General features: G+C 39.0%; 1 protein-coding gene across 1 annotated transcript in view; it reads left to right on the top strand.

Moving 5' to 3' along the window:
- The window catches only part of ryr3 (ryanodine receptor 3), a gene marked incomplete at its 5' end in the record, with an annotated part of 151,678 nt that overhangs the window by 11,724 nt on the left and 121,106 nt on the right, over positions 1–18,848 (top strand). The window contains 2 exon segments of the mRNA XM_083898806.1: positions 8,787–8,906; positions 15,291–15,395. Of these exon segments, the coding sequence (XP_083754932.1) occupies positions 8,787–8,906; positions 15,291–15,395 (225 nt within the window).

Below are 18,848 nucleotides of genomic sequence, written 5' to 3'. Positions count from 1 at the left end.
AGCATAGATAGATAGATAGATAGATAGATAGATAGATAGATAGATAGATAGATAGATAGATAGATAGATAGATAGATAGATAGATAGATGCTAGTTAGCATATAGAAATAATATGTAGTAAACTGTGAACTGTAATGTGCATTTAAACAAAAAAAACATTAGGGTGTTAAAGAGCCAAAAGTATTATGAATTTCCATGGCTATTGTAGAAAGATATGGCATGGTTGAGTCGAGCACCAAATGTGAAGTCTGCCATTGTTGGTTACACTTTGTCCAGAAAATGGGGACATCTATCTTGTCTGAGAGCTTCAATTGTTCAAATCTGTGCTTTTATGGGGGGAGCTGCCACTTGGAAAATGAATATTTCTTCTCAACTTCTGCCACAAGCAACAAAGGGCAGACAGACTTGGAATTGTCTAGTGACGACTATTATATAGAACTTTGAGTTTGTCAGAGTGTGTCAGTTGCAACTTGTCCATGCATTCTGTCTTTTTTTTCTTCTTCTCTGTAATAATGCAGCAGTGAACTTTAAGATGATTGATTCCAAAATCAATAACAGAATGGGTTTTTACTTTGCCCTGATTAAAATCATCACTGTTTCTGCGTGAAGTTGTTTTTAAAATGTCACGTTTGGTCAGAGCAACAGTCCAAATCCTGCAGAATATAACCAGAGAGCTAAAAACACACACACACACACACCCAAGAAGCTTGAACCAAAGACAATTACTCAAAAAGATTAAGTGATTAGAAAATATTAAATTGGCTGCCTTTGTTGCCATATTGGCAATGGCTAACAGTAAATTATGATAGAAACAAAGATGATGTCAAACTTGTTCTTTTACTTAATTTAAGGTAACGTTGCCCTTTTCTGTTGCCAAATGAAATGAACCAACGTGGCTACAAAATTAAACTTGTACTGAAAACGACTGAGCAGTACACGCTTTAGTCATTTTGTCTTTTTGTTTTTGGTATTAGATACATAATTAAACTGTAGAGTGACAATTCGGGATTGTTTTCTCAATTCATTGATTAGTTTTTGGTAAAAAATGTTTATTTGTGTTTCACAAACCTCAAAATGCAGCCCTGTAGTTAAACTGTATTATCTTCATTATGGAACTAGTCAGCCTTCAGTTAAACATTTACTTCAGAGAGTCCCTCTGATTAAAGAGCGACAGTATCTGACTGTATTGAGTATAGACTTGAGTTTACAGACCAGAACAAGAGCTTTTAATGCTTGAACATCAACCACTAGTATATTGTGGTGGTACCGAATGGTTAGAATGTGTGTCAGTTTGTATTTTAACTGTTGTTTGTCATTGCGCAGCCTGTAGTTTGTGCTTCTGTGTCACATTTTTCATATCATTACACACAGCGTTTATGTCAATAAGTGCACAATACATCAGAAACATCCAAAAAAATTGGAGCAGTTAAGCCAATTCTGGTGGATGTAGGATAAGAGATTAGTATTTCAACCTTTTATGTCCATGTATTCACATGTAGATATGTAAGACAACGTAGAAGAGATGGTGCCATTTGTAATGGAACACCACGTTTTTAGGTGAGCAGAAATACAGGAACAGATCGACATGACTTCAAAGAGTAAAATGAAGAATAGACCAATTGATGTCTTTGTAGTTTCCTATATTTCTTTTGTGATGTTTTTCCAAGCTTTCACTGCAGCCTCTTTCGCTTGTATTTTTTTCCATGGGGTTTCTCCGTTAAATGACACAGCACAGATTGTGGTTGTTTTGGCTGTGTTTCAGGTTTCTTGTCTTGTTTCATGGTGAACGATTTCTTGATCAGGTTCTTCTGTTTTCAGTGTACAGTGAAAATCAGGGAACTGGTCTCACTGTTTCTAGACGTAGACTGTAGTTAAGCTAACTCCTATGCTAATCCAGAGCCTCATCAAAACTGAATTTCTTTACTCAAACCCCATCTCTTCACAATGTTTTTTTTTGAGAATCCTTGAAGTAGTATTAAATACTACTACTTTTTCATAAGTCAGTCAAAGAAACCTGGTGCTAAAAACTAATTAGAATTGCTAATAATAGTTCTTCTGCACGAGTATGCCAGTGAAACCAATTGTCGGATTGATAAAAAAAGTCATTTTTCCCCCCTTTCTTCTTCCATCTCTCTCTGTTTCTCCTTTGTGTCGCGATCTCTTACCGTCTCAGCCGTGACTATAATCTGTCACTGTCACTGAACTATTTGTCTTTTAATATTTTATTCCCCCCCCACACACACTGACATTGTTTCTGCCACTTCCTGTAGGCTTTTGAATAATAATCATTTCTATTCTGGTGCTCGTGTTTCAGCAGATCATTTTTATACTGTATTTAATCGGCATTGTCAGATTATTTTATACAGAAAGAAAGATCAATAAAACAAAGACATAATAGACCTAAAAACAAACAATAATATACTAGTTTAAAAAACAACACAAATGTCATACGATAAAAACAATAATGAAAACATCACATACAGGGTCAAAAACCAAAGAAATCTCACAAAAGTTAGCTAGCGCTAGTTTGTGTATCAATTGCTATTATTGAGCTGTTTTGGGCTTTGAATGTCAGCGATAGACGTCCACTCTTTACTCTAATTATCAGGCGTTTCTCACACATCTACACCGTATCTGCATGGCCCGGGCTAAGCTTCAACAAAAAACACGCAGCTCAACCTGTACTTAGCACCCTGTCTGACATTTACGAGAAACACGACTCCTGAGGAGTCCCAGCAATTGAGCTGCAGCGAGACGGTGTGAACAAGGAGACAAAACGTGCTGGAATTTTACTTTTATTCTTTCCAGATTTTATCCCCCTCGTCCTCCCGTATCCCCCCCCCCTCCCCCTTCCACACAACGCAGAGAGAGAATCCCCCACTGAGCATGTGCAAAGCATGCGTGTCAAAATAGCCGCCCTGAGGGATTGAGCAGATTCACCTTTTCTCAAGTTCACATCGGTGGCAGCACCGGGTGAGTTGTGGGAGTTTATTTGGCACGCCGGAGCGCGGGGAGCTCTCGGGTTTCGAGCCGATGGCCGCATCGGGCCGCACACACACACACACTGACACACCTGTCGCTGTCTGTTAAGGCAAACGGAGCATGCGCAAAGCACAGGGCACGAAAGGGAAAGCAAAAGAGGGGTTAACATGAAGGGGGTCTTTGGAGGAGCAGTTGAAGATTGTGTTGGAGAAAGTTCTTTTGTCTGTCGTGAGTGTAGAAATGTTTTTTTTCCTGTAGGATCTCGAAGGATATCGAGAAGGTAGTAAGGATGGGTGGGGTCCAGCGGGGTCAAGTTCCCGAAGCAGCCACCCAACCCTGCCTTATCTCCTCCTCCTGCCACAGGCCAGGACCCTATACATAGTACTGATGCTGTTTTTTAGCGGTCTAGCAGATGGTCGCTCTGCTGCTGCTGCTGCGAGGATCATTTTGCCTCAGATTCACCAGATTCCCTGGCTTGTGATCAAGTCAGAGGGTACAGAGGGAGACAGAAAGTGGCCTAAAGTAAGTGCCTTGGCAATGGGCACGGTCACACACACATACACAATGGCTGCTTTATTACATTTTTGAGGTCTGATCACAGTGATCGAGATAACGCTACCAACATCAAACTCAAACCGCGTCACGTTGGGCTTTATGTATTTCAGAGAGACGTTGGCATAATCGTCCACTCTCGGATGACAGGACGGCATCCGCTCTATGCAGCAGGTTTTGATCTCCAGTGCAACTCTGACAGCTTCTGGTTCTGAAGTTGCACTGTGAAATAAATCACGTTATGTATGTTTTTCTCTACGGTTGACCATGTTCAAATTCAAGTGTGCAAGGGAATACACTCAACTGGTAGTAGGGCAGAATGTATAAAAAATATTGGTCAGTGTTTCTCAAATTCTGGAAATGATGATGTTCTCAAATGTCTTGTTTTGTCCACAAACCAATATGATTCAGTTTTAATGATTTCTTTGTTAAGTGGAGCCAAGAAATCGATCTATAATCGATTAAACGAGTAATTGTTTCTAGCCTGGCTGGCAGTTTATTAGGAACACCTAGTTCAACTCGACACTTGTGCTCTAAATCATACAGTTTGTGAAAGTCATAGAGTCCAGTGTCTGCTCCAATTGTTTTGAAGATGTGTTTATTTGAGGCTGCAGTTTGTAGTTGTTGAACTAGATTGTAATAAACAGAAAAACCTTCTGAGAGAAGTGCAATAAACTGGCGACACAGTGTCGTACAGCGCTGTCGAATCATGAATTGGAAATATAAAGGAATAAATCTTGGCTTAAAGGCATTTCATTTAATTGGTTTTCTTTTCCCTTTTATGTTTTGCTTGACTATTGTATTGGTATTCTGTGTTTATATATGCGTTGCATATTATGTTCACTGAATTGTAAATAGTGGGCTGTTTTGGCCGGGGCCTCCCGTCATTAAGGAGATTCTATCTCAAGGCACTTCCTGGTGAAATGAATCAATTTAATTGCCGCTTGAGAAAAGTGGTACTGAGAAACGGAGCCATTTTGTGAAATCCACTTTATTGACAACCCTTTGTTTCCTCAGCGGTTCATATTTGATCACGGTAAAGGACACAGGACTCGGAGCTGTTGAAAAAAAACCTTGAAACGAGCGTAAAATAACCAATTAACTGTGTGGATGTTTTGGGGAGTATTAATTTAATTCAAAGACAGACACTAATAAGGCTTTGTTCAACCAACAGGTTGTCCCTATGAGAGTTCAAGTCACACTTTAGAAAGGTTAAGTTCTAAAGTTGTTTATTTCAGCTTTTAAATAAAGCCTAATATTTTTGCACTAATAATCACCAATTAGCCGTTAAAACACATTATGACAGATTTGGTACAGCATGGTATGTGTTTTTTAGTTTAGGTTCCATTCTTTGGCACCTTTCCCTTGGAGTACCATATTAAAATATTACGGTACGGTCAGGGTTGGTTCCACCCATGACAGTCACCTGATTGGGTGACAGAAAAACGTGACTTTCTTGAGATCAGTGTTAATATCCTATGGAAGTTGAGGCAAACTATACTCGTCTATACTCGTTAGAGGTGGGAATCACAGAGTACCTCAGGGTACGATACGTGGTCCACGATACCAATAACATCACGATACAACGATTCTGTAATAATCAGTATATTGCGAGACAATCATATTGCGCTTTATCGCGATATCTGTCAAACTGAAAAAAAACGGAATGTTGAAAATTTAAAAGTGCAGGATTTCTCTTTTGATTCACAACATGGACAACAAAGTGCATAAAGTCAATGTATTGAACGTGGATGGAGCAACTCTTAACGTTAGCTTTCTCCGCCATTATGCAGCTGTAAACTCCCTCGTCTTCAGCCAGGTAACTTCCACCCAACACCACCGCAAGGGGATATGAAGTAGCGATGCCCAGTGAGTGAAACTGGCAGGGACTGTTTACTTGAATTTGTTAATTAAAATATAGATTTTTCCCCTAGCATATCGATTATCGTATTGCACGAGGAAGGATGACAATATATCAGCACATGTATATTTTGACCCACTTCTAATTCTCATACAAAGCTTGATGACCAACTGTCTTGACATGTGTTCAGTCTTCAAACAACAAGCCGTGTTTGTTCCCGGCTATCAGGAATAATAATAAAAAAAGAAGGCTGCAGCAGTGATTTAGAGCCAATGCTGATCAGTAATCACCTCAGTGAATGTCCACCGTTGCATTGTGGGGCCATTTAAAACGCTGCTGCCGTAGCCTGTTGTGCCAGCTCAGCTCCTCATTTACTTCACCACTGTCTCCGCTGTGCTTTAATTCATCCATTATAAGTGCGTCCAAGATTGATTTTTTTTTTTATACTGCTCGCAACACAAACTGACCAAAATATACTGTGTCTTCAATAAAAGTTGTTGATTTATTCCGTATAATCAGGAACATTGACCTCTCACTGAAGCTGCTCTAATTAGCCTCTGGATAAAGTACCTCCACTATAAATCACCAAATGCTCCTTTAATATTTATATTTTGTATTTTTTTGCTGGGTTTTTTCCTTCTTTGGGGAATGTTCCTCTGAAATAATGTTAAATACTTTTTTGTATTTTACCAATATTATAGGTAAAAGGTACAGTTTGTAAAATTTGGTATCATTTATTGGTGACTTTTATGTTGCAGCTGATTATTCCTCAGCTCACTTTTGTCTTCCAAGTGTGCTGGATAAGCTATGTAGTCAGTTAGCGTCAATATATATTTATCTATATAAAGTTTGTACATTGTGAAAAAAATTAAAATAAGTATACTTATATATATATTATCTTCAAATTTGACTCTCACATTTGTCACTCTAGACCTTTAATAAAGGGGCCACTTTTTCCGTATATGCTCTATAGCCTTGAAATAATCATTTGTTGGGAATGATGACTCAGCAATTCCTACCTATTCTTTTCCTTTATTTTTCCTCCACCTCCAGCAATTCATACAGCAAAACTTGTACTTCAAGTTTCACTGCTCTTTATACATTTTTTTTTAGACATTTACCTTTTATTTAGTAATTTACCCCCATTGAAAATAAATGGAACCCTTATCCATACCATTGATTTAATTAGTGATGGCGGAAACGTGAAAACCATAGCCCGGAAATTGCTGACTCAGCAATTCCAACTTGCTTTGCCAGCTAAAAAGGTTATTAAAGATCAGGACAATTATAGTTCTCGGACACTCAACTGTGAGAATTTTTGGTGTCAGATGTAATAAATCCAGCTTGTTATTTTCTGGGTAATTAATTCAAAGTGTGTTTTTGTTGTGTTGTTGTTCCCGCCCACATGTCAGAGGAAAAAAATAATAACCAAACAAAAACAACAAAGCTTGACAATCTAATTTGTGTTGAAGCATGAATCACTGAGGGTGATTTTTATCTTCCTACAGTGTCTGTATGATCTTTGACATCATCAAAAAGAGACATGTTTTAATTCCCTTATTTCTTTGTTTTGTCAGAATAAGATGGGTTTGTAGTACAGAAAAACATTTGATGGCTTAATGAGATTAGTTCCAAAGGGTTTTTTTTTCCTCTCACATTTTTTTGGTCACAGCAGTAAAAATGTCTTGTTTTAAAAATCTGGTCGTGGGGGTCTGTTATCTCACCTCCTTGCAGCCTGGATCCAAATCTATTGAATTAATACTGCTGTGAAGGAGGTGGGAGCCAGAACCATGGCAACCATCAGCTCGGATTAGTGTGGGACGTGAGCTGGCAGGAGGCGAACACACACACACACACACACACACACACACACACACACACACACACACACACACACACACACACACACACACACACACACACACACACACACACACACACACACACCACACCAGAGACATTACTACACTCTAACACACCAACAAATCGATATGAGTTAGTGTGTGCATGTGTTTGCGTGTGTGTGTGTGTGTGTGTGTTGCCAAAAAAAAACCCTGACCCTCTTCATCTTGACAGATACAGATGTTCATTTAGTGGCTGCACAGACTGAATCCAGCTCATCCTTCCTTCCTCCCACAAGGATGCAAACGCCTTTGTTACTGGTTTAGAAATGATATCAATTCATAGCTGTGTTGGCCTCACTGCTGTTCATTAATATAGTTTGTATTGTATTGTCTTGTATTGTTTTGGTTTTTTGCTGATGAAATAACATTTTAATTTGACAAGCGGGAGTTTTCATTCATAATTTATCTGCTGGAACATTTTCATTGCAGCACGTCTATAAAAATATCTTCTCCTGTCCTGTGAGGATGTGTTATTTCACTTTATGCCAGAACTGTTTAGGAAATGATGGATTACACTGCTTTAGTTGCAATTTGATGCAGTACAGGGCCACACACGGAATGTGAGTCCGCCAGCAGCTGGATAATGAATGAATGAATGATTCAGTACACTTACATGACCAAAAAATAAGTATTTTGTCATGTAATAAAAGTAAACATGTTAACACTGAAAATGTATCTATCAGCATTTGAATAACACACCCACACAATTCAACTGCATATTATGGTCAGTGTGTAGATTTACCTCTGCAGTTCCCACCTCTGGCTTAAATCCAGCTACAGTCGAAGAAGCTGGTTCACAGAATAACAAGACAACTGTGACATAAAAAATGGCAAAAGTCAGGCTGTGGTACATTTTGCAGACTGATTTTATGCTCTGTCAGCGTAAAGAAATGAATATTTCATGTTTTTGGATGGTAGAATGACTGAGAAACACATGCTTACAACTAGCCGCCAGCTAAAGCAGAAACCCCCTAACACAGACACACTTTATTTAATAAAAAATGTTCCTGTATACAAGCACTATTATTTATACAAGGTACTATTACACTAGCTAATATTTTTAGCTAGCTCCTTACTTACTAACTTCCAGTCAGTTGATGCTAACGGGATTCTGGGTCATTAGCAGTGAAAACTCACAACATTGATCACAAAACGTCTACATTGTCTTTCAGTAGTTGTTTTAAGTCCTTATGGATTTAAAATGGCCTAAAATCAAAAATATGTTTGTGTACTAGCGGTCTGAGGAGACAAGCTATCGCTAATTTCTATAATTCATCACTTAACACTGTTGGTAGCTTCTGCAACTGTAGAACATCTCTGCATCTACATATTGATCTTAGGCTATCTAGTCGGCCTTTACCCAATCACGCAACATTTAAACTACTTTATTTTCTACGTTTGAGTCCGTTTTTTGAAACCTTGAACTGTCGAATGACTGAAAATGTTTTTGGTTTTAACGCTCTTCTTCTCATTTTGTCTCCTCTCAGGACGATGAGGTGGTGCTACAGAGTGTGGCCACCATCGAGAAGGAGCATCGTAAGTTCTGCCTGGCCGTTGAGGGACTCGGGAACCGTGTATGTTACCTGGAATCCACTTCAGACGCTAAGGTGAGCACGGCATGATGCAAACGCTGGCTAAAACAGGATGTTTCATTTATTATTTTATTAGAGAGACGGAATAATATTAGAATACTAAATGAGAATACTGTATTAAAAAAGAAACCATAAAAACTCCATAACTTTTACATAATTCAAAGCCTATTAGTTTCATAATAGGCTCTTTTAAATAGGCTAAGTATAACCTGTGGTTTTAAAACTACTTGTTGAAGAAAATTAAGATTTGCACCACGGAGTCTACAGCAGAGAAATCCAAGAACTGTAATTAACTAAGTGCACCTTGAAAAGTCTCTTGAAAGCGAGCCTGATATGAATATTCATTGCGTTTCGACTGAATGATGAGTAAAAGTAAAAGTGTTAATTGTGATGGAAACAAAATAGATTGTTTTATCACTATTGCAATTAGTGTGGTATGTTTGATATGGGATTAAACTTAAAATTAAAAAGTATAGTATAGTATAGTTTAGTAGTGGCAGCGTCTCGTCTTCACATAAAAGTGTAAAATCAATAGAGGCTTGTGATTTCTTTCCCTGAGACCCATCTGTTTACCCCTGTTCTCTCCCATCCGGTCTTTTTGGAGATGAGCCGTCTTTTCAGATCGTGGGGATAAATTAAAAAAACTTCAGCTTCCGTGAAGGTTGCTCGGTGCAAACTATTGCCGTGGAGATTTAAGAAGAAATCGTAAAAAAAAAAAAACAGATGCACTGGAGCAAAAATACAATCTCTGCCGGGATCCAGGATCAGGTCTGGCTGTGTTGCTTTCATCTTTGCCAGAATCTGAACAAACACAACAGAACGTATTCATGAGGTCAGTTAGGGATATTGCACTTTGTTTCTGCACCAGTGCATTTAAATGATAGGTTATGTAACCCAAAACCAAGAAAAACTTTTGATTTTTCATGAATGAAAGATCAAATATTGGTTCATGAAATCCTCTTAATTAATCTTAAATATATGCCACTTCCTGTATCCGATGCAAAAATCTTGTGAGAATATCGTAGTTGCGCAAAATTGGGAATTTAATTGACTGCTCAATTGGACAGTTTAGTTTGTTTGTGTCCTCCATTGTCCACTGAAGAAGGCACGGATGTGCTCACAGCACCTACTGCTGGGCAATTTGGTAATTACTTCAAACTGTCTTATGTCTTTTCTGGCTGTATATTTTGAACTCAAACTGGTTTTTAAGGTTCTCGTTTGAACTATCTCACTTTTAACGGAAATATTAATATTCATAACGAAGCACTAGGGGTAGAGAGATCCAACTTTTGCCCAATTTGCAGCTTTAGTTGACTCGATATCAAACTGAAATTGAGTCAGTTCTGGAAATCAATAGTGATACCCAGGCCTACATGTGATGCAAGAGTGATGTGTGATTGTGTTTATTGTTGTTTTTCGTTCAAGGAGGAGTGAAGCTCCCCGTCTCGCTGCAACACAACAGAGCTGTCAAAGCTATTTTAGAAAAGCTGTGTGTTTCCAAAAATAGACGGCAAATCATTGTGGCTCTGTAAATACGTGTCTTAAAGATATCATCAGTGATATTCATGAGATGTACTGCACAATGTCTGACAATGCCACACACAGTATAAGCTTGCTGATAATGTGCTTGCCGTTTTAATTTTGGCTTCACACTTACTTACTGTGTCTGAGCGGCGATCACATGACCCCAGCTGCAAATCTCTCCTCTGCCAGGTCTGGGTGGTTTTTATGAGCTGTGCATATCATCTAAAGCCTGATTCTTTTTTTTTTAACGGGGCCGCTGAGCAGCTATAGGTCGGTAAATAAAATTTAGGGGACAGACAAAGAGGGAGGAGGACGTGAGTTTTTTTGCTCGTCCACCTGGAACTGATGCTCAGTCAGAGGTGTGACACCGTGGCCTGCAGAGCTCTGCTCAGAGACGGTGCATCACAAACACCTCCCCTCCTCTCCCTCCTCTCACCTTGGTACCGGTGACGGCGCTTCCCTGGGTGTGAAATGTGGCGTTGATCGTCGAGGGTGACAGCTGTGGTTTGGCACCAGGCGAAGGAACTGTCATCTGCTCACTGATCTCAGGTGCCGGCACCTCATTTAAGAGACTCTAGTGAAGCCTGGTTCCACCCCCACCCGTCTCATCACGTCACACAGCAGAGAGGGAATAAGAGTAAACACGAGACACGTCGTGATGATTAAACGATCAGTTCGCTTTCGTTAACCCCGAGTGCTCACGCTGCACACATCAGTGCTGCAGGTGCAGCTAAAGGGTAAATTGCTGCAGGAATGATACACAACTCCTTATATGGACATCCTGTGGGTGCGTGTGTATAGGTCACATCCTCAGGCTTTACAAGATGCATTTTTTCCCCGTCTTCTTATGTGTTGTTGGAGTAGTGATACTTGTACAGAAGTCACAAAGTAGACTGTTTTTATTTTGTTTTTGTTCATTAAAACAAGCCAAGTATTTCTAAATTAGTACTTTTTGCTTGGGTGTGTTGATAAAGTTGATGTACATGAAAAAAAAAAGTTGCCTATAGGTTGTGATATAAGATACTCTATTCTATATTGCACATTCTTATAGATCCTGTATGTTTTAACATATTTAGCAAGTTGGTGTGACCTTTAGAGTTAAAACAATTACTGTGAGCGTGGTTGCCAGGTTTGACAAAGTACGTAAATAAGATGCTGCACTTACACCTGGTGTATTTAACCTATTTGGTGGATTTTTACGGGAGATGACAAGGCAACAATAACAGACATAATGTGACATAATCTAGGTTAAATATTCAAGTGATAGAAAGAGAGGGAGAGATTTGGAGGTGTGAATTAACCGGAGCTGACGTTTCCCAATTTGCTACTCTGTCTGGGAGAACAGTGTCCACATTAGTGCCGATAACGCAGTTCTGACACGTCTTAATCTTAGTATTTTAAATCTCCATTTAGATTGTCTGTGAAATGTATTATTACAGCGCAGAATAATCATTTCCGAGAGCGCACGACTGTACGTGACTGGTCTAGTGTTGGTTTTTAGCGTCTAGATTTGTTTGTTAACCCTTATTATTGTCAAAGTAACAAAATAGACTGTTTATATTTAATTTTTCTTAAAAAACTAAAGTGAGATTTGAACTATGACATATAACATTCTATATTGCTATATTACATCTTATAGCCTCTGTATATACTGTTTAAACATAGTAATGGAAAAAAATCAGCCTAAACGCTCTGTGTTCCAAGGGTTAAACAATATTTATCGGAAGTGCTTAAAAATGATTAAGGGAACCCCTAAATCAACATATTTTTTGTGATTATTTTTCTTTGACAACAAAATAATGAAACATCCACTAATGGAAACCAACCATTTAGAATTATGTATTCCGTGTTTTCTTAATCATTTTTTATCATTTCTGTTGACGTCTTAGGCTCTTTAGCATCACTGGCTCTATTCCACATGACTGTTTACTGTCAACATAAAAAAAAACACCACAACCATCTGTGTTGATTTAATTTATTTTTTCTTTCCTCCCCGGTGGCTCTCAGCCAGTCGATTTCCGCCGTAAATCCTTTAAAACGGGACATAAACATATAAACTTTTCATTTTGGCCTCATAAAAGCAAAAGGAAAACTATAAGTCTCCCTAAAAGAGCTGTACATTATATGGTGTTTGTTTTTAATAGTTTTATCGAAAGGAATGAACTATAGCAGATAGAAGGATTAGGCTGCTCAAGGGCATGTTTAATAGCAGGATCATATATATTTATTTATTTCACTTTTGTTAGGGAACAAGAAGAACGTTGTTGTCCTTGACGAGATGGAGGAATGAATTCATGTTCAACTTACGGCCTAAAGGGGATTTCTAGCCTTTTGAATCAAAACACTTTGATCTTTTAAAGGGTCATTTTTTTTTTACATCTTATATAATTGTATTTCTCCAAGATCCCAAGAGTATGGAAAGAATGACTTTGACAAAGGTTATTGTTTTCCACTGAGATTTCCTTTTTTTCTACTTATATCCCAGACATTACACAATGTGTCCTGACTCTAGTCTCACCAAACACAGGAAGAAAGTATCATAATTGATGGGGAAGGGGAGAGGAAAAATGGCAGTGAATAATTCATAAGAGGTGTGCGGCGGGTTATCGCGGTAGAAGGTCGTATTGTGTCATCACTGCGTCGTGTCATGTCGTGTCCTCTGGAAATGCTAAAGTAAATTATGCAAGTTCTGAGGTGAGGTTATCAGATTTGGGTCTTTTTGTGTTGTCACACTGGCGACGTCTGTGTGTAACTGTGCAGTTTAAAAAAACACAGTATAGTCTATAGTGGGTTGCATGGAGGTTTCCCCATGCATGTGTTGAGTTGCAGAGGCAGCGCCGTACCCTCATTATCACCCTGCAGCTCACATGTCTCACTGCAGCTCAGGCGAGTTCAGGCGACAGACGATGTTGTTGTTGTCGTTGAGTCAGAGCAGACGCTTTAAATCGTCTCCTCTCCTGTGTCACAGAGACACAGACAGTCGCGTATGTTAGCTTAGACCTGAGTATTGTTAATGTTGTTTACACGTCCTCTCAGCACTGTAATGTTCATTTAGTCACAGGTATCTAAAACTGACTAATATAGTCAAAGGTCCCATATTATGCAAAATCAACTTTTTAATCATTTTAATACTCTGGAGGCCCTACCAGTCGCCAAAGTGTGAAAAAAGATGACTCACTCATGTTTTTGTGGTCCTCCTCAGTCTAAGTACAGGAGATAAAACACGCTAAATTCCTGTAATTGTTGCTGGCGAGGGCAGCGGCATCCGAAAACTGGAAGTCCGCGAAAAGTTCTATTCTTGTCTTTTCTTTTAACTCATTATTTATTCTTCAAAGTTTGCCCTAGTGCAGCACCTTTAAAATCTGCTTTAATGTGTAGAAGTTAAAGTAAAACTGCAGCCTTATATAACAGAGAGCCAGTGTAAGTGTAATGTGCTGAGGGATAAGGTTAAAGGAAACCAAAATAATGATCGGTCAGAGGGGTGCACTGCACACGCTCATAATCCCATACGCTCGTTAGCAAAACACCAGAATGCGGAAAAATAAGCCGAGAATCATCAGAATTTTCATGAGCGAGCTCCACTCGCCTCAGAGCTGGGCTCTCTGATCGCCTGCAGTTAATCTCATATCCATTCACTGATAAATATTTATTTCTGTGTGAAAAAACATGGTGTTTGTTTAAATAATTCAACGCAATTTTATCCTGTTTACCTTTTTAAAAATACACATTAAGATGCAGCAGCATGTGTAATCAGACGTCCAGTTATTAGGGTAACTTTTTTAAATTTAAATATCTCCACCGGATTCTGCTGTTGTTGATTTGTTCCCCAAAAAACAAAAAAAAATATGTATTGTTAAATATTTATTTAGTATTATTTATTTATCAGCCTCAGTGTGGAGCTACTTTAAGACTCAACACTGAAATATTTATGGAGGGTGCAACCTCCTCTGTGTCACAGTCAGACACACGGCTTCTTTTAAAGTGTCAGTGGAAGTCAGAAAGTGTGACAAAGTATATCTCAAAAAACTGTTTTTGTGGTGAACTTTTCAGTCTCATGTTCTATAGAGAGGCTCGTTGACTCAGCCTGACAGGTTTTTGTGTTGAGTTAAGGCTTTTCAAGAAGGATAAACTGCTAATAAAGTCAGTAAATGTATGTTTCAGTCATATGTAAAGTACCTTAAAGGCGATACTTGAGTAAAAGTACAAGTGTACTTTACCAGAAAATGACTTTGGTAGAAGTTGAAGTCACTTTTTTTTTTATAATAAGCTTAAGGAAAAGTCTTAAAGTTGATGACATTTACTGTACTTAAGTATCAAAAGTAATTTTCCCGATGTTTTTATTATCCTTATATATAATATAATATCCTTATTCCTCGCAAGAGTTTTAGAAGTAAAAGTAGGAGTAAGGATTGAAATTATTCCACTAAATTTCCTCTCACCATCTTTGTTACACGTTACTACCAAATAAAATCAGAAGAAGAAGAGTTGGTATTATGGTCTGTATTTATATAGAGCTTTTCTAGTCTAGTCATTTTCACCCATTCACACACACTTACACCTGGGGTTAAGTGTATTGCTCAAGGACATACTAGCAGAGCACCATGAGTCAATGCTAACTTTTTAAAAAAAAGTATTTTTACTTCTAAAACTTAAGTACATTTTTAAGAAAAGTACAGAAAATTTCATATACTTTTACTTTACCATAAAAAATGATTTAAACTTTGTCATTTTCTGGTAAGATACTTGGACTTTTATCCCTTTTAGGTGCAGGAAGTGATTTTGTTTCCCTTATAGCAGCCTATTCGATTTCAAACTGTTTCCCTCCTTCTTGTTTCCTCACCCCTTGCTCCCTCTCCCTATCCCTTCATCCTGCAGAATGTTCCTCCGGACCTTTTAATTTGTAACTTTGTGTTGGAGCAGTCCCTGTCGGTGCGAGCCCTGCAGGAGATGCTCGCTAACACCGGGCAGAGCAACGAAGGGGTGAGTACCTACAGTGATGCACGGATGACCCCTGCTTCCCTTCTGTCTCTCTCTCTCACACACACACACACACACACACACACACACACACTGCACGTGCATGCATACAAGTTTCATTCTCTATCTTTGTTGTTTTCTAAATATAAAGTGAAAGGATATTTCTGATATTTGCTGAATGAACTTGACTTAACACTGCTGGAATTACTGACTTACTGAAGTTCTTGGTTTAAGTACTGACAGCTTGATATTTCAGGGAATTATTTTAGGCCAGTAAATAGAAAATGTTGAGGAAAAAAACTAAACATCTAACATTAGAAATATGTGACATGCTGGATATTCTACTTTTTGTTGGAGAAAAGTGCATTTGATTGATTTGTTTCTTGATGTTAGACCCTGCAAAAATAGATGATTTTTCAAGTTCAGTTGTGAATTTAAACAGTGAGTTTACCTCACTTATGCAAGAACAGTTGATTAAAATCAATAAGTATGTGCGATCTAGAAGCTCAGTAGCTTCAAAGACGAGCCCACAACTGCTGATTCTGAGAGCAACTTCACCAAGAACTGTTAGTGACTTTTAAGCAGAAACTGCCTCGTTTTATCCTCTGCAACAAAGTTCCTGCGTTCCGATGCTAATGAGAGGTCACTGTTGGTTGTGCGCGTGCTCTGCTGCATGTCCGTCCAGCCTCTCTCTCGCTCTTCATTTGCACATTAACAGCGTGAGCCTCTTCCAGTTCCGCTCCAGCTCACTTGGCATTTTTATTAGAGCAGGGTAAGTATAATCTTTGATCAGGTGGATTTTTTTCCCCCCGTCGTGCCTCGGGAGCGTCGACGAGAGATGAAGAAACACTCGAGATGAAGACCCTGTGATTTGTGTTCCGTCAGATGCTCATAGTCCCTCGTGCTGCTCTGCTCTAACAGTCATTACGTCATCATCACCTCGCATAACAACCTCAAACGGAGACAGATCAACACATTGTTTGGGGAAAAACAAAGAGAAAACAGTGCTTAATTACTGTATTTGTAGAATAAATTTTGTACATTTTGTCATCACTGTTCCTTTTGGATACACATGGTCATGTGTGTAGGATTTAATGGCTAACGGCGTCAACTTTAGCGGACATTTAAGCATGACGCATTTCCATGACGACTGCTTGGTTTACATGACTCCAGATTGTTAAAATGAGTCTCTAAAGTAACGCTAAACTTTAAAAACAGAGGCACACATACGCAGTACACAGGTACGCTGGTTATTTGTAGCGCTGCTCTTTTCTTTTCTTTTTCGTGCTAACAGTGCTAAAGGAGCTAACACAGCTAACGGAGCTAACTGGTAAACAGTGCCTGGACTCTGGTGCCACGGCACGTAAACATGACATCACGCACATCTTTTTCCGGTCAGTCGTCATGGAAATGCGTCATGCGTTAATGTGCGTTAACGGCGTTAGCGTGCCCAGCACTATTAAATACATATTTAACTAGTACTTCTACGACTATTTAGACATTACCAGGAAATGCAACAGTTCTCAATTTCTGGTGGAAATAAATCAATAAAAACACATTTTTAAATTGACGGATGCCACCTTAATTCAACACAGTGCGCCTCTTCAATATCATTGGTTGTAAATACTTAGAAGAGACTCTTAGCATTCTTGGAGCAGCGCTGACAAAAGCTACAGGAGCATGAATCACTGTTGCAGTACAGGAGTAGCTAACGGAGCAGCACATGCACACAGGATTACAATACACAAACACACGGATGCAGCATAACTCACATAACTGTGAGCTGGTGGCTGGGTTGCCTCGTCTACAGCTGTACATTAACGACACACCACATTATGGTCTGGCACAGAAAGTTCTGAAAGTGTCTTATTTTGTGTCCGGGGCCGGGGAGTCAGGCCTGCATTGTTATTACCCCGGGTAGCAAATTTTGTTTTGTGCACACATTGTTGGCCGGCCTCGTTTGGCACGACAACACGATGTTGGCTGGAATACAAACTCGCTGGTAGCAAAGGCTAATAAATCACACTCCACTTCCTCTGTGCAGTTAAGCCCCATTTCCCCCACATTGTTAGTATCAGATTTGTGTAATTGACTGCCCCCCCCCCACCACACCCCATACACACTACACCCCCCAATAACGCCTTCTTTCCATTTGTATTTGTGTGTTGCTAGAGTGCTGACCATGAAAAATGGGTAGGTCCATGAGTTCACTCGTCCATCATGTTGCCACTTGTGCATGACAGATGCCCAATGAGAGGGTTTAACTTCCGGGCACTTTCACTCAAAGTGACGCCTATTTCTCGATTGTCATAAAAGTTGCTTTTACAGCGTTCTACAAGCATTTGATTGATCACTAATTGCAGTACAATTCCAATTTTTTTCCACATCGCAAAATATTATTCAAATTGACATAAAAGAGACATTATTTCCTCTTCAGATTAGTAAAAGTCAGCATATTCTTCTTTCCCTCAGCTGCTCTGGGCGGCAGCAGAGACACTCGATTAGCTTGTCGCAGACATCTTTGAACTCTAAGTTATGACAAACTTGAAATAGACTTCCATCCGTGCCCTCACCTTGTGCACATGAGTGAAATGTTTTGCCTGACCTCTTAGAAGACGACTTTGTGTGCGAGCACTTTCCAAAAAAGAGGCTGCTTCACGTTTGCCTTCAAGCATTTTACAAGATTTTTTTTGCTTCATGTTCAGAAAAATCTTCTTATTCGGCTTAAAATGTGCAACACTGTGCAAGAAAACTGAGGGAACCATTACATTTGTTGTTTGGCAAATTCTGTGATCATTGCCATTTGGATTTAAATTAAGTTTGTCTTTAGCAAACTGTCATTGAGTTTAACTCATAAAAATGTACATACACCTGGTGTAAAAGACCCTTTTCACTGCCGATAAATGTTTACATGAAACAGTAGGACGGACAGATTCTACCAATAACATTAATTAAAGTTCCACTCCAGGTTTAAGAGATCCAGGGTCGAGCTATTGTTCAAGTGCAAGCGTTACTTGACACTTTAACCTATAGAGGAAGTTTATTCTGACAAATGTTGTTATTTTAAAATTTCATACATGTTTCCTATATTTTCTGGATGGGTTCCGATAAAAATGATTGAGAAATAATTAAACCGAATGGTGATAAAAGCATTGCTAAATCAACAAATCTAATGGTGACTTTTGCGGCTTTTGCACAATATTGTATGTGCTGCTTAAAGACGATGTGTACGTCATGTGACAAGTTAAAGGAAAAACCTGAATGCTAAAACACTTCCAACAAACTTCTACAGACGCCAAACTGCAGAAAATCTCTGCATCGTTGGCCGACAGTTTACTATCAAAAACACAAGAATGATAAGTGACGAATCATAGAAATTAGTGGAGACTGTGTACAGAGGGAGGCAGCAGGGCTCCACTTTTGGCCCATTTTCATTTTAGGCCATGTTGAATCCCC

Source organism: Microchirus variegatus, assembly GCF_963457635.1.
Source record: "Microchirus variegatus genome assembly, chromosome: 12".
Lineage (NCBI taxonomy): Eukaryota > Metazoa > Chordata > Actinopteri > Pleuronectiformes > Soleidae > Microchirus > Microchirus variegatus.
The sequence above is the reverse complement of the archived record's forward strand: the minus strand, read 5'-3'. Positions and strand labels throughout refer to the sequence as shown.